Genomic DNA, 26,040 nt, shown 5'->3' on the forward strand with positions numbered 1-26,040 from the left:
TAGTTTCTGTTATGATTCATAACGTAAGTGAGGTTTGTAAACCATGTACTGTCTCATTACACATTTTTTAATAACTGATAAATACAATGGCTGTTGAATCAATTATTTTATTAATAATGCCAACACCTAATCATTGATAGTTAATGCCTTGTACTATAGCCAATGGTGAATTTGGTTCTGAAGTGCAGGGGGCTTAAATTTAGTGTTATGATTTGATTTGTATCAAATTTGAAGCTCTGAATCTTTAGTTTTCTGATAACTTGTTAAAAATAAAGTGACCTGAACAAAATCTGTGAGGGCAAACAGTGGGCCAATTGCGTAACCAGAAGGGGTTCAAATAGGTTTCCCTCCTTTAAGGGGCTGACTGGTGGGAGTTTGTGGACTTCACTTATTGTGCTGTTTCTGTACAGACCAATAATAGATGAGAGGAACAGGCTGCCGAAGAATGCAACAGTAACACAATGAGTGCACAGTCCACCCACAGTGCTGTCTCCACCTTTCCCCTCAACTACTCTGTGTGCCCTATGCCACTATTGGCTTTTCTGAGTGCTGACCAGAAATTTCTACTTCTGTTGCTTTATCTCTTACCTGCTGCTGGATCCTCTCCCAGCCCTGCCTCTGCTAGGCAGATAGGCATCTTCTAGCATAAATTCTCACATAGACCTGTTAAGCTGTGAGTGGAACATGACCCATAAGGCAAAAAGCCTCCTGTATGGCAGGGGGTGCAGCAACATAGAGTGCAATCACCAGGTACTTTCCTCCCTGCTATTAAGAGCTCCTGTGAAGAGCTTGCCCAGTCAGTCCATAGTGTGAAGTGACCAGCTTTGCATCCAGACCTACAGTTTGGGAACCCTTTGAAGAGAGGACTGAAGGAGGAACTGGTGGTCTGGAGGGAGAGTTGATGGATGTGTGTGGGGAGGAGAAGGGAGAGTGATGGACTCAAGGGGAACTGAGGGTGGGGGGGAGGGAAGTGATGTATGTGTAGGCCTCTTGAAGCTTGATGGAGAAGGTTTGGTAAGGACTTCGAGACCTTTGCAGCTCTGGAAACTGAACTCACTTTATTGGTATAATTTGCCTGTTGTGTTGAGATCTAGACTGTATGGCTTGAATTGTGTACATTGGTAGCAGTGACCCCTACACCTCTGGTATGTAAGCTGCCTAATTTGGGGTCCAACCTCTGTGAGGTTTGTAAGCCCCAAATACAGTAGCCATGTTTCATTACTAAACCCTGGTACAGTTGTGCCCTGCAGTCTGCCTGCCCATGCAAGATTCTCACTTGAGGCCAATGCCCTCAATGTGATGTCACGTGGTCCAGGGCTTCCCAAGTTATGGGCTGTGGACTACAACACAATCCCGGGTAATCCACTGGCAAAACTGCATTCCCCAATCAAGTCAGGGGCAGAGATTGGGGGAGGCTTGTAGGGGCGTTGCCCCTCCCCCTAAACTTCATCCTTTCCTTCCCTTCCCAACCCTGGCCCCGCAGCACAGCTCCAGAACACACAGCCCCATCCAGTTGCCCTGCCTGACAGTCTGTGCAGGGAAGGCATACAGGGCTGGAGTCAGCAAGGGGCTGAAAATTGAAGATGAGATTTGGTTGAGCCTCACTAACGTGTGTCCCCAACTGGAAAACCTGTACAAGGAGAAGCAGGCACTTCCATCCCATTAAGAAGACTCCTGGTCTGTAAGTTTATTTTCTATTTTATTTACAATATTTGATTGTTTTATAATTAGCAGAGAGTAGGGTTGGGTCTTTACCTACAAAGCACAAGAATTCAGATTTTTACACTTAAAAAAATTGAAAATGTAATATAGTGTTCAAAGTTGGACAACTATTTTGTTTTAAAATCAACAAATAACACGTCTGGTTTTAAATGGATTGTTTAAAAAAATTGTTTTGCTTATTTCCAGTTTTATACCAGATTGAGTTTTTCCTGTTTGAACACCACACTTTGCTCTCAACATTTTTTTTAACGTGTAGTTTTACTATAACTGTTGGGTTTCAAAGATTTGTAAGCATTTCTTTGAGTGCATATTGCTAGGGCATACAATCATTTGTTAAAATTAAAAGGAAATATACATGTATTTACTGTGACATGTATATGTAAGTAATCATTACAATTAATAATTTTCCTCGAAGTGTTAATAGTGGGCCACAGTGCCTATTGCAGCTGTACAGGTGGGCATCAGGGAAAAAAGTTTGGGAACCCCTGACGTAGTCAACCTGGTCTAAGGTCTGAAGAATATTTTGCCTCTCTGACTCCGCCCTTTACCTCACAGGACTCCACATTCCATCCACTGCCAGAGAAGGGAGTATCCTGGCCCCAGAGGGACCATTGGTTCTGTGGTTCCCTCTCCCCCATTGCAGCCCTGCCAGAGGCTGGGTGGTGATGGTGGTGGTCCTCTCCCTGTTACCCAGTCAGCTATGCTCATTCCCTGGGTCAGGAGGCCTTGGCTCTGGGGGTCTGAGATGATTAGTTGTTTACTCAGGCTCTCCAGGCCTAAAGTGCTGCTGCTCCACCTTTTCCATTCCGTGAGTCACAAACTGGCTGTAAAACTGTCCTGTGCCTCTTGGGTTGGAGAGAGGGGCTGGGGCTGCTGTGAGGGTGTGTTCCTAGGTGGCGTGAGGATGAGGCTAAGGCTGTTTTGGGTTGAGGTTTCTCTAGAATGTATCTTTCCCCTGTCTCACTCCCCATGTTCAGCGCTCGGCTCGAAGATAGGGAAGTGCCACTTCAAGATCCCATGAACCCATCTCCCCAGAGCCCGTAATAAACTACGTAGGGTCCCCTGCCCTGGAACTGAGAACATGGTGGGAAGAGGGAGCTTTGGGACTGGATAGTGGGCAGAGTCGGGTGGAGGCAGGAGGAGGGGAGTGAGCAGTTCCTTCATAAAGGTTGCAGCTTCTGCAGATGCTTAGTTAATATCAAGGCACCTACACCACGAGCTTCTAGAGGGCGGTGCCCATTGGGCCATTTGACCCTCTCTGTCATTCTCTTGCAGTGACCCCAACCATCCTTACTTTCCTTCCCAAGAGCAGTGCTAGGCACTGTATAAACACATTGTCAGAGACAATCCTTGCCCCCCAAATTATTTTATTTTATTATTTATTAACTTATACTAGCACTCACTAAGGGCTTGATTAAGGAGAAATGCTATAACATAACTTTGTAGTTTCTCCAACCACCTGTGCAGCTGTCCCTCAAGAATTCTGAATCTAAGTAGTGGATGTAAGATTTTATCTCAAGCAGATTGCTGATCCCTGCTGTTGAGTGTCCATCCTGGGGCTGAAACAATCCCAGTTCTCATTTAGGTTTATAAAGCAGATATACAAAGTATTTAACTTGTAGCTTCTGTCACTTCCCCCTTGGTATCTTGGATTTGGCCTTACCATCCAATCTGCAAGCTGGGACCAAGGACTGGTCTGATCATGCTCAAACTGGGATTTACTGATGCAAAAGAGTTACAGGCTTCTCCAATCTCCCACCCCAAGCTGGAGGAATTAAAAACAGGATCTCTGGATCTAGAAGTAGAGCACAGACAGCTGTGGCCTACCATCCTGTCTGAGGAAGGAACAGATGGTCAGTTCCTCCATGGAGGCTAGTGAAAAAGTCTCACCAAAATTTCTGCTCCTTGTTCAGAAGTCTATGCAAATAGTGAATGAGACCCCATAAGTGGTTGGGGGTGAGTGGATTTTGGAAGGTTAAAGACTTGGGGGTAGGTTGGAGCCAGATGGATGGGGGAGGAGGATAGAGACTGAATAATTTAGGAAGGAGAAGGGCAATTGGGAAGAAGGATTTGATGCAGGAAAGGAGATGATATGTAGTGGGAGAAGGGAGAGATCACTGCTCTATAAAAGGGATGGGGAGGTGCATAAATCCCTAAATGTTGGTGTCCAAGTTAGAAAATGTTAATGTAGCACAAAGTTTTTGTCAATTTGATTTTATACTTGTGCATGACAGTCTGGGGCTCTGATGGGAACTCATAATGGGCATGCTTGGGGCATGCCACAGGCAAACTCCTGTAGTATTTCCACTGTTTCTGTGGAGTCTGCTAACAAACAATGAACAACTCTTCCCACTGTCCCACACAACCCTGCCTCAGTCTCCCTCACTTGGCTTCTTGTCCCATTCTCTTCAGCTCATTCTAGTCTACCAGCACTGCCTCTAATATGGGTTACATGATTTACATAGTATTCTTCCTGTCAGGACTTTCCATGCCGTTACTCCTGACTTAATTTTATTCCCATCCAAATTTATTTAAAGCCTGTCGCTCCCTGATTGATTTTCTTTCAGCAGTTTGGAAGGGCTGCTTTTCATTGTTTCTGTGAAGTCTGCGGGCTGGGGCAACAATGAGGGACTTTGCCCATTCTGTTTTAACAGGGCATCCATTGGTCTTTCAGCCTCAGCTAAACAGTGTTCTCAGTTTCTGGGGTAGCCAAGTTGGAATTCTGACTCTTTGGTATCTTCTCAGATGAACCTTCTGGGTAATTTTGAGCTTAGTCCTGGGATCCACCTGTATGCTATAAACCACTTCATTTATTCTTGTCAATACCATAAAGAATCCCTCCCAAGGTTAATTGGTTTTAGGGCTCCTATCCTTCCTTCCACTAAGAATGTGGAATCAGATTATGTCCCCTTCCCCCACCCAAAAAAGTTTCCGCATATGAACTTTATAGTTGAAGTCTTTTTTCATTTTCAAAGGGTTTCAAATTTTCCCAAGGAAATGTGTGCTTTTTCAGTTTGGGGCTGTGGAATATCTATATAGTTCAAATGATCCAAATTCCTTTGCTACTTCCCAGAAACTCTACAGGAGATTTCCTGGGGTCCTTAGTTTGTCCAAACATGAGGTATACTGGGATTCATTTTGTACTTTAAATGGCTGCTGTTTATAGGCCATCAAGATAATGAGAAATGCTGGTTACAGTCTGTTTGATGCTGTTCTGAAAAGGTAGCCTGCTTAACCTTTTTTGACCCATTCCACCTTCCCAAACAATTGTGGTGTGAGTCATAGATTCCTGGAATCTCATAAACCTGTTGAAATACTCTTGATTCAAATGTTTTCCCTTTATCTGTGTGCCAATCACCTAGAACCTTAAATCTGGTGAAGAATTAGTTCAGTAAAACTTCAGTGACTGGGTGACCCTTTTTGTTCCTTACTAATACTCAGGCCATTTTGTAAAGAAGTCCATCCCATATTTGTGAACTGCTCTTCATAATGAGGAAGAATAAATAGGCATGTAACAAATGAATGACTCTTTCTTTTCCAGGGATCAATGAAGGCAATTTGTGGGGCAACATTTTCTCTCTAAACCTATCTGGAAGGGCATTTTTATATTTCACCGCATACTTGACATAGATTTATAAATATAATGGGCCAGGTCATTATCTATAAATCAGCATCACTTCATGGGCTTGTTTCAAGCAGCTAAGGTTTGGCCCTTTTTAGTGTGTTTGTTTGCATTAACACTTATGTAACTGTAGTGACTAAATTTTTGCTAGACATGTTGTTGATTTAACTTCACCTAGAAATTGTTCTGACTCTTGTGTGTCATTTACAAATAATCTATAAAGGACTTATCTCAAGTGGCACATGATGTGCTTGTCCATGCTCATTACCCTGCACCCTAACAAAACAACTGTGTCCCTCCCCTTGCCCTGTGGGCTTTCATAACAGCCAGCCACAATCTGGCTCACAATAATTGGTTTATGGACCAAAGCAGTGATGGACTCAGTGGCAGATGTTCCTTTTCTTTGCCACATTTTCTGATTAGCTTGATTCAAATCTTTTTGATCGCTGCAGCGTGGAAATCATCCACCAGACTATGTGCTTGCATAACCTCAATTTACACAGCAGCATTGCCAACCTGAAGCCTCCAAAAACGCTAAATAAACCATGCGAAAGCCTTAAAAACATCTCACGATGGTGGGGTTCTGCGTATTTGCCTGTGCGAACTTTTTCCGATTGGAGCTTGGGAAAACACACCCCTGGCCAGAACCTAGCTCGCTCTCTACCTCCCCTTCCCCCACAGCCAGCGCTTACAGCCGCTGCCATTTCCTGGAACTACACTTCCCATGAGCGTTTGGGGGGGAGCACTGGCTCCTGGGTAAGACGCAGCAGGATGACGCATCCGGTTGTGCTCGAGTTAGTGACGCGCCCTGCCTGGGCGGGCGCTGTGTGGTTGGTCGGACGGGGGGAGGGGAGCACGGAGTCGGCAGCGGCGCGGGCGGGACGGAGCCGGCAGCCAGCAGCAAGCGCGTGAGGCCCCGGAGTCCGCGAGACAGGCCTTGCGGCGCGTGGCGGGGGCATCTCCATAGTGACAGTGACAGCACAGAGGGGAGGAGGGAGCGCGCGGCGCGGCCAGGCCGCGGGGGGAAGGGGGAGCCAGCGGGGGCCGGGCCCGCTCTGCGCTGGGGGGCCGGATCCCAGCATGGCCTCGGGCGGGGGAGGCGGCGGCGGCAGCGGAGGGGGGAAGATCCGGACCCGGCGGTACCACCTGGGCGCCTCGAAGCCCTACCCGAGAAACAAGCAGGTGAGAGGCCGGGGATGGGCCGCGCCGCTCTGCCAGGCCGGGGGCTCTGACTCACGGGGGCCCGCGGGGACTGGGAGCCGCCGGGCCGGGTGGAGGCTCCCTGGCCTATCCAGGCCCCGCGGGCTGGGGACCCACGTGGAGCCCGGGGGCGGCAGGGGATCGGGCCGCCCGAGCTGTGAGGGGGCGCGTGAGGAGCCACGGCCCGGGGTGGGGGGACAAGGGAAACGGGGGGGGAGGCGTCTCCTGCGGGGTTGGCGGTGCGTGTGTGGGAGGCTTTCCCATGCGCTGGGGCCGGTATGCCTGTGTGGGGGTTTCCTCGGGCAGCGGGGAGGGGTTTGGGATTTCCCTCTGGGAGCGGAGCGGGGGGGCGGGAGTTAGGGATTTCCTGCCTTTTTTTCGGTGACGCTGGGAGGGGTCACTGGAGGGAAGAGGAAACTTGTTTAGCGCAGTTGGTGCCATGTGTGAATTAACCCCGTCTCATTCAGTTTGCTTCAGACAGCTTTGATGGGGCGGGAACGGGGGAAAGAAAAGCGTTGGAAGGAAAAATCTGGAGAGCGTTTCCTGTCACACAGACGAGTTGGTGTAGGGTGCCGATTTTCCCAGGATGTAAACTTTGACTCTGTCCATCGTGTAATATCTCTGGTCCTTTAGGGTGGTTTAGCTCCACTCTTGATACAGTCTTCCTTTCCTATACTGCCCAACTTACTGGTTGCTTCCCAGCTCAGATTGCCAAAAGATAATTATATATCAGCAGGAATGATTTGGGTTCACTTTTGTTCAAACGTTATACACAATCAGGATAAACCTCTAGAATGACATTATCTTAAATAGGTGTTTAGTTAGCATACAGTGAATTTTGACATTTGAATGTCTTTAAGATCAAACTAGCCAAATTTTTAATTTTTATGTACAAGTTTCAAAACATGTTACAAACCAAGATGCAGTTAGTTGTCCTTGTGATAATTTCAGTAGGCAAATAGTTCATACTCTTTAACCCCTCACATAAATGTTTCTGGTACTTCATTCTGTGTATATCTGTTGCTAGCACATTTTGGGTGCTAATACAGTATAAGAAATAACAATATTAAAGAAACCTGTTTTGTTTTTTAAATCTTGCTGAAGTGGTGGATAAATAACAAAATAACTTGTTTATATATTACAGCACTTGACACTGCTGGGCATTTATAGATAAAAATCCAGAAACTAGGTGGGATGGCTGGTGGACAGGCAGATAGATCCCTCATTATTAGTGTGTGTGTTTCTAGGAGTTTTAGGGTGCTCGGATACCTATGTACTATACAGATCTCATCTGTATGGGTATATATGTATGCATACATTTCGGAATGTGTTTATGTAAATTGTTGAACTAGGTTAATACAAATTCAGTTATGTTCTGTTTGTATATAAAGTGAAGGATTATCCAACATAAATCTCATAATATACTGCTTCTTGGAATAATAGAAACTTTTCTACAGCCTTAAGTATACATATACAATTGCATAACACTGTTCTGCATCTGTTTCTGAAGCTCTAGGACAGGGTTCTCAAACTGGGGGTCATGAGGTTATTGCATGGAGGCTGACAGCTTGCGACCCCTCACCTCAAACCCCACTTGACCCCCAGCATTTATAATGGCATTAAAATATACAAAAAAGTGTTTTTAATTATATTGGGAGGGTTGCACTCTGCAGCTTGCTATGTGAAAGGGGTCACCAGTATAAAAGTTTGAGAACCACTGCTCTACGAGATAGTAGTTTAATGACATCTAAACAGTAAAAGTGAGTTTCTTCATCTCTACGTGTAGTATTGAAACATTTGTGTAAAAGCTAAAGAAGTATTGAAGTAGCAAGTAATGAATGTGTTGATCACTGCTAGTTGAGGAGTGACTTTGAAGGAGATGTATGGAAAGCTTTAGATAGTAATTATGGACCTAATCCTCTAGTCTAAATGGACCAGTTGTGTTGTCTTTGTGTATTCCCAATGGGTTCATTTGGATAAGTGCTGAAGTAAGCATGTGTTTGGGAATGGAGGATCAGGCCCTAAGAATAGATACTTGAATGTACTGGTCAAATTTACAAATGTAACATGGTGTAATAAGAAAAACGTTTTCTTTATTGTCATGCTTTAAAACTCAATTTTCCAGGCAGAAATTTTAAAGCCTAAAAGCACAATTCTTTGTTTTTTCCCCCTTGAGTAAGTCAATTTTTACTAGCCAGGCTTTTTAAAGCCTGCCACCAACCTGTATGTTCACTTTAAGGTTCAGACTCGTGGTTTTAATCTTGGGGATATGTCATCTGTAGTTTCAAGGATTTGTCTAACTTTCTATACACTGGTGTAAAAAGTGACTTTCACTGGCTTACCTGTGTTTGAAACCTGGGTAAGCTGCACCAGTGTAGTATGTCTTCACAAGGGGTTTGCACTAGTGCAACTACATTGATTATTATTATTTTTATTTATTTTTTTGGCCTGAGGGCCACATCTGGGTATGGAAATTGTATGGGGGGCCATGAATGCTCATGAAATTGGGGGTTGGGGTGCAGGAGGGGGTGAAGGCTCCAACTGGGGGTGCAGGCTCTGGGTTGGGGCTGGGGATGAGAGGTTGGGGGTGTAGAAGGGTACTCTGGGCTGGGACCGAGGGGATTGGAGGGTGGGAGGGGGAGCAGGGCTGGGGCAGGGAGTTGGCATGGGAGGGGGTCGGGGGTATAGGTTCCAGGCGTCGCTTACCTCAAGCAGCTCTCAGAAGCAGCGACATGTCCCCCCTCTGGCCCCATCCACGGGCACTGCCCCTGTAGCTCCCGTTGGCCACGGTTCCCAGCCAATGGGAGCTCCGGGGGCAGCGTGTGGCACCCCCAGTCTGACCCTAGGTATAGGAGCCAGAGGGGGGACATGCTGCTGCTTTCAGGAGCCGTGTGGGGCAGGGCAAGCCCTGGACCCCGCTCCCCAGCAGGAGCCTGAGGGCCAGATTAAAACATCTGGAGAGCCGAATAGTTTGCCCACCCCGAGCTATAGTATTGCAGCCCCCTCCCAAGTCATGGTCATGCAAATTGCTTTGAGCTTGTGGAACCCTACTGAAGTCGGTGAGGCTTGATGCCTGGGTCTGTGTGTATAGAGCAGTTGCTCTTTCAGACCTAGTTCTGCATGTACTAGTGCTTTTAAATCATTATTTTTTTCATGTGCACACGAACAATCAATGATTCTAAACTGTTGGTTGTTTTGCTTCTGAGTGACATGAAATTTAAGAGCCGAAAGAAAGAAAAAATTGTCATATATCTGAACTACCTGCCCTGTTCTGTGAGGAACATCTGATTGTCTGCTGCTGAATCATCCTAGGAAGAGAAATGTCTCATGATTAGGCATAACTTTTAGAATTTTGCAATCAACAGCATAATTTGTTGATGTTCTGTAAATGAGACAGATATTTTTTAGTTTAAGATGATAATGTTCATTTGAGTATTTTGTGTGTCTGTCTCTACATGCTTTTAGTTCAGTAGTAGGCTGGTGTAAGAAACTGGTTTTAAAAGTTTCTTTTCTTTCAAGAATTGGGCTATAGCTCATTTCAGCTCATGCTTTATCTCTGATACCATCTGTACATAAGTGGCAACCATGTTATCAAGAACAGTGTAACTATTATTCTTGTTAGCAGGTATTAACACAGTTTCTGCCATCAGCATAAAAAATTACTATCTACACTGAGAATTTTTAGCAGTTGTCTCACATTTAGTCTAGCACTGGGGTCGGCAACCTTTCGGAAGTGGTGTACTAAGTCTTCATTTATTCATTCTAATTTAAGGTTTCACGTGCCAGTAATACATTTGAACGTTTTTAGAAGGTCTCTTTCAATAAGTCTATAATGTATAACTAAACTATTGTATGTAAAGTAAATAAGGGTTTTAAAATGTTTAAGAAGCTTCATTTAAAATTAAATTAAAATGCAGATCTCCCTGGACCAGTGGCCAGGACCTGGGCAGTGTGAGTGCCAGTGAAAATCAGCTTGTGTGCCGCCTTTGGTTGCCTACTCCTGGTCTAGCAGTTGTGCCAGTAAAGCTGGAAATGCCAATGTAGAGTGGGTACAGGCATTTTTACCAATTTTCATCTATTTCAACTCACTTTAAATGTAGCTTAGCATAGTTTTGTGAAACAATTTATAGCACTGTTCATTAGTGTATATTTCCCAGGGACCTTGTATTAGCATGTAGTACCAGCACAAATGTAGACAAGACTGTCGGTTCATAACAGTCCTTATAGGTATATGCTTCAGTTCTGTCTCAAGGCTTAGGTTCTTTCATTCCCAATGGAAGAATAAAGTTTGTAATGGAGAAAATTCCTTTTTGAAGGAGAGAAGTAATGTTTATATCCCGCTTTTGTATCTTACATAGTTTATCCATCAATTTAGAGCATGAGATTCTCTCAGAGTAAGAACATGCCTAAATTATTTTGTCTATATTACTGTTTCTAAAAGTGGTCTGTGGACCACGTCTCACTTACGGAAAACTGACAGATCATGTTGTGCAGCTCTTCTATTTTTCCAGCTGCTGTGTCACATGAAAGACAGCTAAAAAGGATTGACTTGTTCATAATATTTTTCTGATACTGTATTAATGCATAAATATTGTGCAACTTGCAAATTTTGAAAGGGAGGTATTCTGCACAATCCTGACACAGGAGAAAAAGTGGTCCCCAGTACAGTAACTCCTCACTTAAAGTCTTCTCAGTTAACGTTTTGTTGCTGATCAGTTAGGGAACATGCTTGTTTTAAAGTTATGCAGTGCTCCCTTTCTATTGTCGTTTGGAAGACGTCTGCTTTGTGTCTGCTTTGTCCACTGCTTGCAGGAAGAGCAGCCCGTGGCAGCTAGCTGGCGGGGACTTGGAACCAGGGTGGACCGGCAGCCCTCCTATCAGCTCCCTCTTCTCCTAAGTTCCCTGTGCAGCAGCTGCCAACAGGGTAGCAATTGCAGCTGTCCCTCCCCCCACTGCCATGTGCTGCTCCTGCCCTCTGCCTTGGAGCTGCTCCCTGAGACTCTAGTTTGCTGTGGGGGGGGGGGGAGTGGAGGAAGAGGGGGGCTAATGTCAGGGTGTCCCCCTCCCCCTTGCTCCTGCACCCCACTTACCCCATCTTCCATACAGCGGTGGGGGGGACACGACAGGGTTCAGGACAGAGGGAGCTTGCTGGCAGCAGCAGTTGAGGTCTCAGCAAGCTGATCTAATTAACAAGGCAGTGTACTTAAAGGTGAAATGCGCATCTTTCTCTCACGCACACACTGTGTGTCTCTGTCTGTAATGCTCTCTCCTCTCTCTCCATTCCTGCTGCCTTGTAAACTGAGAGTTAACCCTTGAGGGCTCAGCCAATTGCTAGTTCATCATTTAGCTATAAGGCATTCCCTGGAAAATATCCCACCTTCTGACTCCTCCACCTCAGCCAAGCTTCCCAATCATCATCGCTATCAGTATTAAATTGTTTGTTTAAAACTTACACTGTGTGTGTGTATATATAATATAGTCTTTTGTCTGTTTTAAAAAAAATTCCTTGGCACCTGAGCCTCTCATTTACATTAATTCTTATGGGGAAATTGGATTCACTTAACATCATTTTACTTAAAGTTGCATTTTTCAGGAACGTAACTACAACCTTAAGTGAGGAATTACTGTATAATCTTTCTGTTAACACATGATCTGCTATGAAATGTTGAGAGTCCCTGGTTTCTAATACTTTACATTTTGTATTATACACTCTTGTGGTCACTGGTGCTATAGAAGTAATAATTATGCTGGGTATTCCAAAATGCCACTTTGCAGAAACTAAATTTTTTAATTTTGACTCATTAGAACAGAACTTTAGAATTATTCCTCAGTTTGTCCACTCTTTCTATATTTAGTCTCTCATCTGATTCTTTCCAAGAATAGCCATGAAAAATTTGGACAACTTTCATGCATTGCTGTCAGATATATCTCAATTCGTCCCGTTGTCTGGGCATTCACCAGATTGAGTGGTTTATTTCTTTATGACACTTCAAATATCTGCCATTTCTTCTTTATCCCATTGTCAAAACACTTATTCAAGGCTTGTGCGCACAAAGTTGCACCAATTTAATCTAAAATGTAAATTTAAACCATTTTTTAAAAACAGGTAGAAACCCCTGCGTGGATGCTCTTATTTTGGTTTTAGAGCAGTCCTTTCTGGTTCAGTTTAAGACTGTTGGGAACAGGTTTAAGATAAACTGAAATATGCGACTCTTACACTAAAATAAAAGCTGGTTTAATTAATTGGTTTAAAAATTATTTAAAGGATGGTCCATGATGGAAAGTTATACTTATAGCTACTGAGCTGTGAATTTAAACCAGTATAACTCCAGGTGTGGATATTTTTATTCTGGGAAAAATGTGTGTTCCCAGGTTTATTTAATTTAAAGCCTCTTTCTAAGTGACATAAGTTTTTTTTCTGGAGTAAATGTTCACACAGGGAGTTATATCAATTTTACTATATCTGTCTAACTATACCAGTATAATTATAATTGGTAAAACTTGTGTAGGCAAGCCCTAAGTTGAACCAGTGCAACTTTCCCATGTAGAGAGGGCCTAACACTTCAGTATTCTCTAAACTTCACCTCTCATTTCCATATTTCTCCTACTTGCAGTGCTGCTGTTAATTGGCATAGCTATAATTAAAATATTTGTGGTAAACTTGGTATACTGTGGCTTGCATTTATAACAAGCGTTAGCTAATATATGTTAAAATCCTAGTGCAGACAGTTGTAGTTTTAACACAGGTTAATTAGTTGAAGTAAACCCTGGAGTCCACCAAGCAGTGAATTGTTTGCTGTCAGTCTGGATTGGACTTGAACTAGTGACCTTGGCAGTGAAAGGTTCTGTATCCCATTATCAGTCCCCTAAGTCATCCAGACCACTGAGTCTGTAAGCTGATTTAAAATAGTGGTTGAATTCTGGTGTGTGTGTGTGTGCGCAAAAGATACTAGCTTCTCCTTTCACCCTTAAGTAAAAAAGTCAATATTTTTACATGCAGTTTGAAAAGGGGAGAGGCTGTTTTGTTATCTTAATTCTTTAACTTTAAAATAACAAGTTACTTTAGTGTTTAAAAGCTCAGAAAGATATTTTTCATATTCTTAAAAATATAGCTGTTGGCTCATCTCAGTTCTCTAAGTGTACTGATGGGTTGGTAGCAGTAAGAGTTACAGAATACTTTAGGCTATTTTTTATGAATACACACTCCAAAATATTTGGATAAAGCACAATTTGAACTTTTCCCCCACATAAAATTTGTGGTTCTTTTGAGACAAATATTAGCTCCATGTTCTGTACAAATTATTTGTAAGCTGTTGGTTTCTTTAGTGAATCTCTTCAGTTTTGCTTATGCAAATTATTTGGTGAAGTCTGTCATGTTTACATTAAGATTCTTTATACAAAGGGTAGAATATATATATAAATTAACATATTCCATTCATGTTTGGCTTTTTTACTGCAGCTATGCTTTGCAGTTGGAGACTGGTCTATATTGTCTTAAAAAATTTAAATCAAGTGAATTAAATTAGTGCAGATCTCTAATATAGCTGTAGTTAAACTGATTTAACCGTCACTTTAAATTATTTTAACTTAATTTGCTTATTAAGGGTCAAACAGGTTTAAGTATACCTGTATTAATGATGCACTGTATTAATGAGATCAGTTTTTAATAGCCTTAATTAAGCTGGTGCATCTTTTCTAATGTAGGCAAGTCCTGATTGCCTTCCAGTAGTGCTTTAAGTGACATGACTACCATCTGTGTTGGAAAATTTAGGCAATAAAGGAGCAGTGTCATGAATTGTCACAGTAAATGATGCTACTTATTGCTTTCAGCATACTTACCTCATGTTAATTAAAATAAAAAAGCTGCTAATGAAATCTTAAAATTACAGATATAAATACACACACATAGGGAAATGGGTATCAATATTAGTGACATTAACTTGCTCACATTCAATATATATTTTTGATTTCCATTTTATAACCGTAACATTGCCTTAATATATATTAAATTACTGTTTCTTCTGTTTTTGAGAGAGACAAAATGCTTGTGACTGATTATGTTTGCATTTAAATAGTTCCAATTTGGTTTTGATATTCACACCTCATTGAAATTAACAGAACAGGAAAGCTGTTTTTACCATCTTTGCTGCTATTTGGCTGCAGACATCTTCCATATAGGTTAGGAACATATTGGGGCTGGTCTACATTAGACAAGCTACACCCATATATTCAAACCCCTGGTATAGATTCACTTAAACAGTTTTCAATCTTATATCTGTTTAGCTTAAGTCAATTTAAGCTAAACTGATATAAACAAAGTTTAAACTGATTCAAATCTATCTATATTAGGGATTTATTCTGGTGTAACTAGATCAATTTTAAATCTGTTTAGTTACACCAGTGCAATTTTTATAACGTAGAACAGTTCTTTATGTTTTTAACAGAAGATTAGAATGTACAAAACACTACAGAATGAATCAGGAATTGTAGACAACCATGATGAAACCTCAGAATTGCCGTTTTTGCAATCACAGGTTTCTCTTGTCCCTGATGTTCAGTCAGTCTTTAGAGGAACTTCTTGTGTGCTTCAGTGGATAGGTACAATCCTCTTAAGCAAACTGTCCAAGTGGCAATCCTTGTCTTTATCAAACTGGTCAGAGAACACACAGCAGGATTATACAAAATTTCAATTTAAAATCTCTTGAGCCCTGACTAAAGTAATTACAACTTCCACTGTTGCTACCCAGAAGTGAATTTTGGGTTCTGACTCTTACGTTGTAGACAAAGCCTCTGTATGATGCTTAAAAGTTATAGGGCTTTGTTGAACCATGCTAAAAATCATAGATGGCCGCTGAGCATAATAAAGGTGATTTTTAAATTACTTACCTTACTTTAATATTTCCCATTTCATCACCCAAACTTAACAAGGTGCTACTTCTAAATAAGGGCTCTATACATGCAAAGTATCAAACTTAAGTCTAGTCTACATTAGGATTTTACATGAGTATAGCTCTGGTGTGAAAATACACATCCCTGAGAGATGTAGCTATGCTGACCTAATCCCCGGTATAGACAGTGCTAGGTTGATGGAACAATTCTTCTTGTGCTGATGGGAGAATCCTTCCCATTGGTGTAGGTAGTGTCTACATTGAAGTGCTACAGAGTTTGTGCCTAATTCAAAAATTATGTCTTCACTAATAGGGAGGACTCCTTTGAACAAGATGAGATGAACAATAGGATTGGCACGTTCAGTGTTTGATTCACAATAGCCCCATCGTATATCACAGGGGTCGGCAGCCTTTCAGAAGTGGTGTGCCGAGTCTTCATGTATTCATTCTAATTTAAGGTTTCACATGCCGGTAATACATTTTAACATTTTAGAACATCTCGCTCTATAAGTCTATAAACTATTATATGTAAAGTAAACAAGTTTTAAAAAATATTTAAGTGGCTTCATTTAAAATTAAATGAAAATGTAGATCTTATCAGTTTAGTGCAGTGGTTCTTAACCTGGGGTGCACCCCCTGGGCATGGCCGATGCAAGACTATTTTGTGCCCTAGGCAAAACTTCCACCTTGCCTCTCCTCTCCCCTCCCCCCGCCCCCGGCATGTCAGTACATTGAGGGGCAAATCCAACGAGCCTTTATAGACCCCAGGGGCCAGCCGTGCCCAGAGGCGGCTGCTCCCCAGACCAGGCTCCCCTCTTCCCGTCCCCTGAACTTCCCTGGAGGGTGCACAGCCCCCCCATTAGCCCTCCCTGCCCGAGTCCACTCACTGGCTTTGCCGGGCTTGGGCCGCTGCAGCAGCTTGTCAGGGAGGAGCCACCTTCCGGAGGCACCGGAGAGCCAGAGCATCCCGCTTGCGACAGCAGCGAGCCTCAGCCGTGGAGGAGCCGGTGCGGTGCAGGGGGTCAGCAGCTCTGCAAAGGAGGTGCCGCCGCTGCTAGCAGGGAGCAGCTGTGCCCCCTGCCCCTCCTGCTCAGGCTGCAGTCCATTGCCCCCTAGGGGGCTCCTGCAGGCTGCAGTGGATGTATGCTGGCGCCAGCCCCCATGCACCCCCTCCCCTAGGTTTACCAATCAAAAAGAGGAGAGCCCTGCACTAGCCCCAGCCCCATCCACTCCCTCCCAGTTCTCACCCCGATTGCCTCCGTCAGAACCCCCAACGCCCCCTGCTCCTTGTCCCCTGACTACCCCCTCCTGGGACCCCTGCCCCTAACTGCTCCCCAGAACCCCACCCCCTGCCTAAGCCTCCCTGCTCCTTGTCCCCTGACTGCCCCCTCCTGAGACTTCCCCCACCCTAACTGCCCCCCCGGACCCTACCCCCTACCTGTCCCCTGACTGCCCAACCCTTATCCACACCCCTGCCCCCAGACAGACCCCGGGACTCCCACCAACCACCCCCTGCCCCCTGACAGGACCGCTAGACCTTCCAGCCCTCCCCCTGCTCCCCTTGCCATGCCCATGCCAGTCAGATGCTGACTCCATGTGGAGTGCTGAGGCAGTGGGAGGGGCAGCTGCGGTGGCTCACGCTTCCGGGAGCTGCAGAACCCAATCGCAGTGAGGAGGGAACTCGGGGGGGGGTGTCTGCCTGGACTGCGGCCTGGTGCATGCGGGCAGCCGTCCCTGTGCGCCCCCTGGCTCCCTCGTCACCATGCTTGGGGTCTGCAGCTCCTGGGAGTGTGAGCCGCTGCCACCACCCCTCTCACAGCAGGCTCAGGGCCCCGCGCCCTGGTGGCTCTCACTCCCAAGAGCCGCAGAACCCAAGCATGATGGGGGGGGGGAACTGGGGTCCCAGCCACCAGCCCCGCTCAGCCTCCTGCCAGCTGAGTGAACGGAACCCCAGGCCAGCAAGACACTGAGTGGGGCCGACGGCCAAAACACCAGCCGGCAGTTGCGTGCCAGGCAAAATCAGCTTGTGCGCCACCTTTGGCACACATGCCGTAGGTTGCCGACCCCTGGTATATCAGCTCAGTTTGTGATAAGGAAGGGAGATAAAGACAGTGTAGCATTGATTCTTGAAGAGTATTTGTCATATACAAATCCTATTAAATCATATGGCTAGAGAGTAAACAAAATCAACCCAACTGCAGACACCACTTGTAAGCAATGAGTAATTTTCCTACTGTAGACCAGGCTACAATGGTGAAGACACTTAGGAAGTTCTGGACAGTTAGATGACATAGTCAGTGTTTAAAAGGTTGGTTGGTTTATATTAATGCTCCCAGCTGGTACTGCTGCAATAGTGGTAATGAAAGAATAAAAATCATAAGCCTTGGGTGGGCATAGCAGTCCTTTACGTTATGTATGCGTAACGGTGCTGGAACTCACTCTTTGCTAATATTGTTGATGTGCATTCTAAACAGAGTGTAAGAAAAAAAAAACAAGTATTTGGGACCTGCCTACAAAATTAACCACATTTAAACATGATTGTGGTTAAGCCATATTATAGCAACTTTTTTTCCTTCTTGCATGGACAGATAACGTTGAACTAAGTTTTAATCCTAGTTGACACACACACTCACACGCTTAATTGTTTTAGAGAATGTTACTAAAGTATCTGTGTAGCCGTGTTAGTTTGTATCCACAAAAACAAGGAGTCCGGTGGCATCTTAAAGACTAACAGATTTATTTGAGCATAAGCTTACTAAAGTGCATTTCCTTTTAACGCAGTCACAAAATATCCAGGAAATCACCAGTTAGGCCACGCTAACACTCAGAGCAGCTTGAGTTCGTGTAATTTATTGCTCTAGTCTCCCCAGTCCCAAGCCTTCAAAGGCTCTAACAAAGAAATTCCTGCTGATGCCAACTGGTATTGGCACAGTTGGAGTGAACTAGTAGACAAGGCTCTAGTGGCTTCAATTGGCTTTACTGCTATGTTAATTAAAGCCACCAGAGCCTTGTCTATGCTTAAGCTCCCACTGATGCTGACATGGGTTCAGTTGAATGTTTAATAACATTAATAGGAAATTCTTTTGTAAACAAAACAATAGATTCTTCACTTCCACAATAGACTTTTGCTTCCTATATGTAACTACCCAGAAAGCACACATCCAGTTTCTCCAAATCACAAAGAAATGCAAAGGTTTAATTATGACCTCAGCAAGACACATTAAAATAAGCATACATTGTGTCACTGTGAAAGTATATAATGAGTTTTTACTACCTTGAAAATTCAGGATCCTAGTTAAGGTTTATATATGAAAGTTGAGGGCATGGGGGAAAATGACACAGATTTTTATGGAGGCAATGGCAGCAAGTGATGGATTGGGAGGTTTTGGGTTGTCAAGGTAGCAGGGGAAAGTACCATTTGTCCTGATATTCAGCGAAGGAGGCGAGCAAGAGGAAGGCGCTGACCCCATGGGTTCTCCGGGGCTGGAGCACCCATGGGGAAAAATTGCAGCCAACCTCCCCTCTACTCGTCTCCTTCTTTCCTCCTCCCCCCAGTGCGCCGCGTCCCCTCTCCTCCCCCCTTCCAGTGCTTCCTGCTGCCTAACAGGCGTTTGGCGACACTTAGCTCTTTTAAGGGGGAAGGAGTGGGGATGTGGTGCGGTGGGGAAGGAGGGGGAGAAGAGGCAGGGTAGGGGCGAGGACTTGGAAGGGGGTGGAATGGGGGTGGGATGAGGTCGGTGCAGGGGCAGAAAGAGATGGGGGGTGGGCGAGCACCCACCCAGCAGAGGAGAAGTCAGTGCTGTAGGGGTGAGTGATGGGTGAGGGAGTGAAGAGGTGAGCAGTGGGCATGGAGGTTAGCGGAGGGTGGGGGACTGAAGAGGGAGGCAGCAAGCCAGCAGCAGGCCAGGGGATGAGGAAGGGCATGTGGGGGGGCGAGCGGGGAGGGGGCGGGACCTGGGGCAGAGTGGGGGCGGAGACTGGGAGGAGCAGGGGTAGACTGTGGGCAGGGCTGATGGCACCCCAGTATGTCCTGATATTTTAGTGTGGTGATCTGGTCACCCTAACTCCAGGTCTCCTTTCTGCCTTGACATCAACCACCATCTTCTTCCAACAGAGGATGTGTGAACCCCCAAAGAAATGGCAGAGGCTTCAACTGTGAAGGCATCCTGCATCACAATCCTCAAGTTTACAGTCTCAGCTGCTTCTTGTGTCGCAGCACCTGAGGGTTGACAGCCAGTCTCCACAATGTCTGCTGCTGGCCCCTTCAGAGGCTATGTGGTCCATTTCCTTCTGATATGGCACACTATTACAATGGACAAATAGGTCCTGGACATGTCAAATGGCTACTCATCAGAGGGGTCGGGCATTCCTCTTGTTCTGGAGTATCTTTTCTTGCTAAAGACATGTGGCTTGTCTGTCAGGTCCCAGTGGGTACATGTGGCAGCTCTTAGCTCTTCTCATCCAGTGGCAGAAGGCTCCTCAGTCTTTACTCATCCTACTATTGCAAAGTTCCTGAAGGATATCATAAGGACATTCTCTCCAGTTGCAAAACCGGTCCCTGCCTAGGATCTGAGCCTCACCCTCTCTGCTCTCGTGAGATGACTGTTTGAATCCTGGCTTTCTGTTCCTTCCTGCACCTTCCTTGAATGTCGCTTTCTTGATGCCAATTACCTCTGCTAAAAGGGTTGAGGAGCTTGAGTTCCTTATAGCAAACCTGCCTTCTACGATTTTTCACTAGAACTAGTTTTCTTTGTGACTACATCCAAAGTTCATACCTAAAATACCTTCTGAGTTTCGCCTTACTTAGACTGTTTGCCTTTCAAAAACTGTGCGTGCAGGGGACATGACTCTTCCTTGGATTTGGGTAGGGCTCTAGCCTTCTACCTGCACAGAATGGCACCTTTTTGGAAGTCCCCAAGGTTTGTTTGTCACTGTTGCTGAAAGGGTGAAGGAAAAGGCTGTCTCTTCCCGAATAGTCTCTAAGTGGATTTCCTCCTGCATCTTTCTGTGCTATGATCATATGAAAGTCCATCCTCCTCAAACTGTCAGGGCCCATTTTATGAGAGTCCACGTGCTCTCAGTATCCTCATGACAGGGAATCCTGCTCTCAGAGATATGCAGAGCAGCTGCTTGGGGCTCTGTATTCATCTTCACCAGGCTCTATGCTCTGGTCCAAACTTTGGCTGCGAAATGCTTTCTTTAGCACAGCAGTCCTGCACTCTGTGATATAACAAACTTCCTTGTGCCCTCTTCCTTAATGAGCAGTGCTTGGAGTCACCCACAGGGAATACCCATAGGGACTAGCTATTGAAGAGGAAAGGAAGGTTACTCAACTTCTAGTAACTAGAATTCTTTGAGATGTGCGGTCCCTGTGAATATTGAAGACTGCCTTCCTTTGCTCACATCCTTCTGGGATCCGTGTTAGAATCAGAGCTGGAGAGGCAGTTGATCTGTGCTGCCCTTTATGCTCTCTGTTGAAAGCACAAGGAGGCACAAGTGCAGACCAATAGACGCTGCTGTTGAAGAGTGTCATGGTATAAACCCCCACTCTGAACCTTAGCGTCCAAAAGATGGGGTACCAGCATGAATTCCTCTAAGCTCAATTACCAGCTTAGTACTTGTAGCGCTGCCACCAACCAGGAATTCCAGTGCCTGGTACACTCTGGTCCCCCCAAAACCTTGCCCGGGGTCACCCAAGACCCAGACCCTCTCGATCTTAACACAAGGAAAGTAAACCCTTTCCTTCCCCGTTACCTCTCCCAGGCTTCCCCTCCCTGGGTTACCCTGGAAGAGCACTGTGATTCAAACTCCTTGAATCTTAAAACAGAGGAAAATCCACCTTCTCTCTCCGCCTCCCAGACTCTCCCTGAGAGAGAAAGTAATCCTAACACAGAGAGAAATTAACCTTTCTCTCCCCCTTTCCTCCTTTCTCCCCACCAGTTCCCTGGTGGATCCAGACCCAGTCCCCTGGGGTCTCACTAGAATAAAAAAAAACAATCAGGTTCTTAAACAAGAAAAAAAAATAATTAAAGAACAAAGGTAAAAATTATCTTTGTAAATTTAAGATGGAATAGGTACAGGGTCTTTCAGCTATAGACACTGGGAATACCCTCTCAGCCTAAATATACAAGTACAAATTAAAATCCTTTCAGCAAAATACACATTTGAACTCCTCCCAGCCAAATATATGTTTGCAAATAAAGAAAACAAACATAAGCCTAACTTGCCTTATCACTTAGTACTTACTATTTTGAATCTATAAGAACCTGTATCAGGGAGATTGGAGAGAAACCTGGTTGCACGTCTGGTCACTCTCAGAACCCAGAGAGAACAGCAACCAAAAACTAACAGCACACAAACAAACTTCCCTCCCTCAAGATTTAAAAGTGTCCTGTCCCCTGATTGGTCCTCTGGTCAGGTGACAGCCTGGCTCACTGATCTTGTTAACCCTTTACAGGCAAAAGAGATATGAAGTACTTCTGTTCCATTAACTCTTAACTATCCGTTTATGACAGAGTTTCTGGTCCCCAGTGTACAGAGTGCATTCACGCCCACAGTGACTACCCATGGGGACTACACATCTTGTACTCCAGTTACTATAAGTAACCTTTCTTTCTCCATTCCAAGGGTTAGATCAGGCCTGCACAACTCGTAAAGCGGCAAGGGCCATATTACTCCAAAGAAAACAGCTGAGGGCTGAACCCCCGCACCTCCTGGCCCTCCCAAACTCCCCCCGCCCCAAGCACCGCCTGCCCCGTGGAAACAAACCCTCTTTCCCCAGCGCTGCCCCACCGAAACAGCAGTATTGAACCTTGTTGATATGTTATAGTGGGCCCCTACGGTAGTATAATTAAGGTAAAAGAAAAGTGTCTTTTTTTTGCTAGAAGTAGAATAAGATCTTCCCCCAACTTTGTAATCAATTGCCCTGTTGAATGGATGAGGTGTGAATGAGGAAGGCATGGAAGGCATCACCTTCAGACAGCTGCAACCCTTGGAGACGGGATGGGAGCCAGACCAGATCAGCCCCCCACCCCCTGGCTCACCAACTCACCCCCCACCACTGCCTGCCCACTCGCCTCCTCAGCCCCTCACCCCTCTGGCTCGCCTACTCAGCCCCCGCCACTGCCCGCTCGCTTGCTCACCTCCTCAGCCCCCACCATCTTGCCTCCTTACCCTCCACCACTGCCCGCCCGCCTCTTCAGCCCCCCTCCCTCACCTGCCGCTTGCCTACTCACCCCCCGCGGGCCGCACAGTGAGCCCACCTACTTGCCCCCCGCGGGCTGCACAGCGAGCCCACACGGGCCATGTGCGGCCCCTTTGCGCAGGCCTGGGTTAGATGATACATTAGTAAAAATGCATAAGTCCTGTCCACACTACAGTTTATATCATCGTTACTACATGTGTTAGAGTAGTTCCACTGATAAATTGTGGGGCCTAGTTTTCCTAGTCTAAACAAGGCATGTCTGTCCATATATATATTAAACAAAGTAACCCCCCCATATATATATATTTGGGTTATGTAATCACATTTAAACAATTTTGTAGAAGGTTACCATAGGATAGTCTATGACTTCATCACATACGAGTGTGCCTCGTGTGTGGATGAGTCCTTCATAGATTAAAAAAAAATAAAAACACAACAGACTTGTCCTTACTAGTGTCTCACATTTTTATTTTCATGCTTAATTTATTTGAAATATTACTCTGCACAGTAATGTAGCCCCAATTTCACGGTTCTTAATTAAGTATGACTATGCTAGTTGTTCAGACATCTAATTGAGGACTTTCAATTCTGACTGTCATTCATTTGCTAAGTATTTTGGCCAAAGGTGTTAAGTTATGATTCTGTTTTATCTTGAGGTGCTTAGCAACGCTAATTGTCACAAACAGATCACTTCAGTGGTCCATTCTCTGCACTGGCTCCCCATTGAATAGAGAAGTTATCTGTTCTAAATTTTAAAGCTCTTCATTGGGGTGGTGCTGTCTCCCCTCTCCCTGAGAGATTGCCTTTTCTGTGATGACCTTCCATGATAGCTGCATTCCACTGGAAGAATAAAATCGTTGACCAATAGATGGAAGTTTGTAAATGTGGAGACAGAACTTTTGCAGCTCTTCCACCGAACTCACAAGCTCAATTAACTTTTTTAATGTTTGCTTTTTTTTTTTTTTTCCTTCCCCAGACTGGAAAGGAAGAAAGGGGAGGAGGTTGTTACTCCTGTTTTTAAATAAGTGTTCAGATAATATGGTGAAGGGCCCATATAAGCACATAATAGTATGAGATGGATTGGAAAAGGTGTTTCTGGATGATTTTCTATTCAGTACATGTCCAAGTATTTGTCAGGAGTGTTGAACTCTGCTTTGCCATCCTGCTGCCATGCCTGTTTTTAAATAAAAGTTCTAATTTTAGTTTGAAACAATTTTTCTTTATATGAAGAGAATCAGTACCATCAATTCTGAGCTGGCTTTCCATTATTACAGTTCTAACTTTTGTTTTTGTTCAATTGTAGATGTATTTTACACTATGTAAATCTAGTAGTCTTGCTGTAAATAAAGAGTTAGCTAAATCCCCAGTCTCTCTTCTTAGGGTTGCCAGGGATTCCTCTCGATTTTTCCTTACATTTTAGTGTAGTACCCATAATAGTGATTAAGATGCATATTAGTATTTTAAATTTATATATTTCTTTTTTTCTTTCTAGTGTTGTAATTGATGGCTATCTCAAGGTGTTATACCTAGCATGTGCTCTGATAGTAATATGTTGTGCCTGTCATTGATCAGTACTAAGGCTTGCATGCAGCCTGTAGTCTCACATTTTCCACTTTTATGCGGTTTTATGAAATGTTTACTCTATATACTGTAGGATATAAACATAGAATATATTTACCTAGACAAAGACACTCAATTTTGAGGAAGCTAGGCAGGAACAGGCTTTAACCAACTGGTACCCTGAATTCCTTAGACCTGGGAATGGCTCGATATGAATTCTCTTGCAGAGTGTACACTGTGGATTGGTGGTAATGATAGGCTGGGTGTTTGCTTTGCAAGCAGTACTAAAATGTAGAACATTGCGGTATCTTCTCTGCGATGTTTGGATCTAGTAAACTAGCTAGATATTTTTTAAAGCGTTTCCAGGTCTCAGTTTAGATAATGAAAGAAAAACAAGTTGGTATTGAGAGACAATCCTTCATTCGGGATTTTAGAAACAAAATTTTGGAAGTATTCCAATTGCCCTAAATGAAGCAAACATTCCAAAGGATTATGTAATTGGTGGCATGCCAGTAACATGTTGTTTGGAGCAAAATATGGATATTAAATCAGTAATTTACCGATGCTTCATTTAAAATAAATAAAAATAAGACCAAATATACTGTTCCGTCATACTTTACTCCTGGGAAATTCTTCATCGAAAATTAAAAATTCTGTGCACAATATTTTAAAATTCTGCATATTTTATTTGTCAAAATAACATAACATAATCTTGCCAGTTTCAATTATTTTGGTAATTTATTTCAAAATATGTGTCTGCAAGTACGTCTGTAGCAATACAGACAACAAAAAAGATTCATGAAATGTTTTTTAACAAATACATTCCTTACTAGGCATGTTAATACAGAACTTGGAGTAATAATTCATTAAAACTACAATACCGAAACATATTTCCCACACCCCTCAAAAGCAGGCCAAAGGCTTGTGGAAGTCAAGGCAACGGAAATCTGATGATTGGGGAAATAATTGCTCAAGAGGAGCCTGGGAATGAACCTGGCAGGTTGTTGGGTGTAGCTGTGAGAAGTATGGAACAGTTTTTTGGGGAGGAGGGAGGGAAGGGTTGTTAGAGAGTTAGGGAGCCTCCTCCATGCAGAACCTGGCTGACCCCTAACCTCTCCCATTCAGCCAGACACATCTGCCCTTATCCCCATGTGTCCCAGCATCCTATTCAGCCAGGCATGCTGTCACATGTCCCCATGTGTCCCTGCACCCCCACTCCCCATTCAGCCAGGCGTAGCTGCCCCTGTACCCATGTATACCTGCACCCCCACTCAGTCATCCCCAGTCCCTCTATCCCTGTGTGGCCCTGCATCCCCACCCCATTCAACCCCTGGCTCAGTATTGTCACCCCACTAGCTGCTGCCCCTCACTAGCCTTTCTAAACCCCCATCTGTGTGACATCATCCCCCCAGCAGCCCCTTGTGTGCTGCTTTATTCCCCCCCCTCCATCCACTGCATCCTTAAAGGCCCTGTGTGCAGGGCTCTGTGAATAAGGTAGCCTCTGCCCCCTCCCTCTGCACAGCTGACTTCTCCTGCCCGTGGCCAGCTGCCTCTCTTCTACTGCCATATCCGCCCCTGGTGAGCGAAAGGTGTAATTGCAACTTCCCTTCACCTCAGCATCAGAATCAGTTCTTCTGTGGGGGTGAGGGGAATCTGTGGGAGACATTAATTCTGTGCTTGCACAGTGGTGCAGAATTCCCTCAGGAGTAATACTTCAATATCACTTTGTTACTTAGGCATAGCAATATGCAGTTTCATTTTGAGATTCATGCATTCTAAGAAATTAGAGTAAACTGACAAAAAAAAAAAAAAGAAAAGAAAATCTTGAACTTGGCTGGACATGG

General features: G+C 44.5%; 1 protein-coding gene across 2 annotated transcripts in view; it reads left to right on the forward strand.

Moving 5' to 3' along the window:
- The first annotated feature begins 6,205 nt into the window (after positions 1 to 6,205).
- Positions 6,206 to 26,040, forward strand: part of NUP153 (nucleoporin 153) — a 72,672-nt gene continuing 52,837 nt past the window's right edge. For both annotated transcript variants that reach the window (XM_030552443.1, XM_030552444.1), the window contains exon 1: positions 6,206 to 6,526. In XM_030552443.1, the coding sequence (XP_030408303.1) occupies positions 6,425 to 6,526 (102 nt within the window). In that variant the 5' untranslated portion in view covers positions 6,206 to 6,424. The remainder of the gene's footprint in view (positions 6,527 to 26,040) is intronic.

The sequence above is a fragment of the Gopherus evgoodei genome, chromosome 2, assembly GCF_007399415.2.
Source record: "Gopherus evgoodei ecotype Sinaloan lineage chromosome 2, rGopEvg1_v1.p, whole genome shotgun sequence".
Lineage (NCBI taxonomy): Eukaryota > Metazoa > Chordata > Testudines > Testudinidae > Gopherus > Gopherus evgoodei.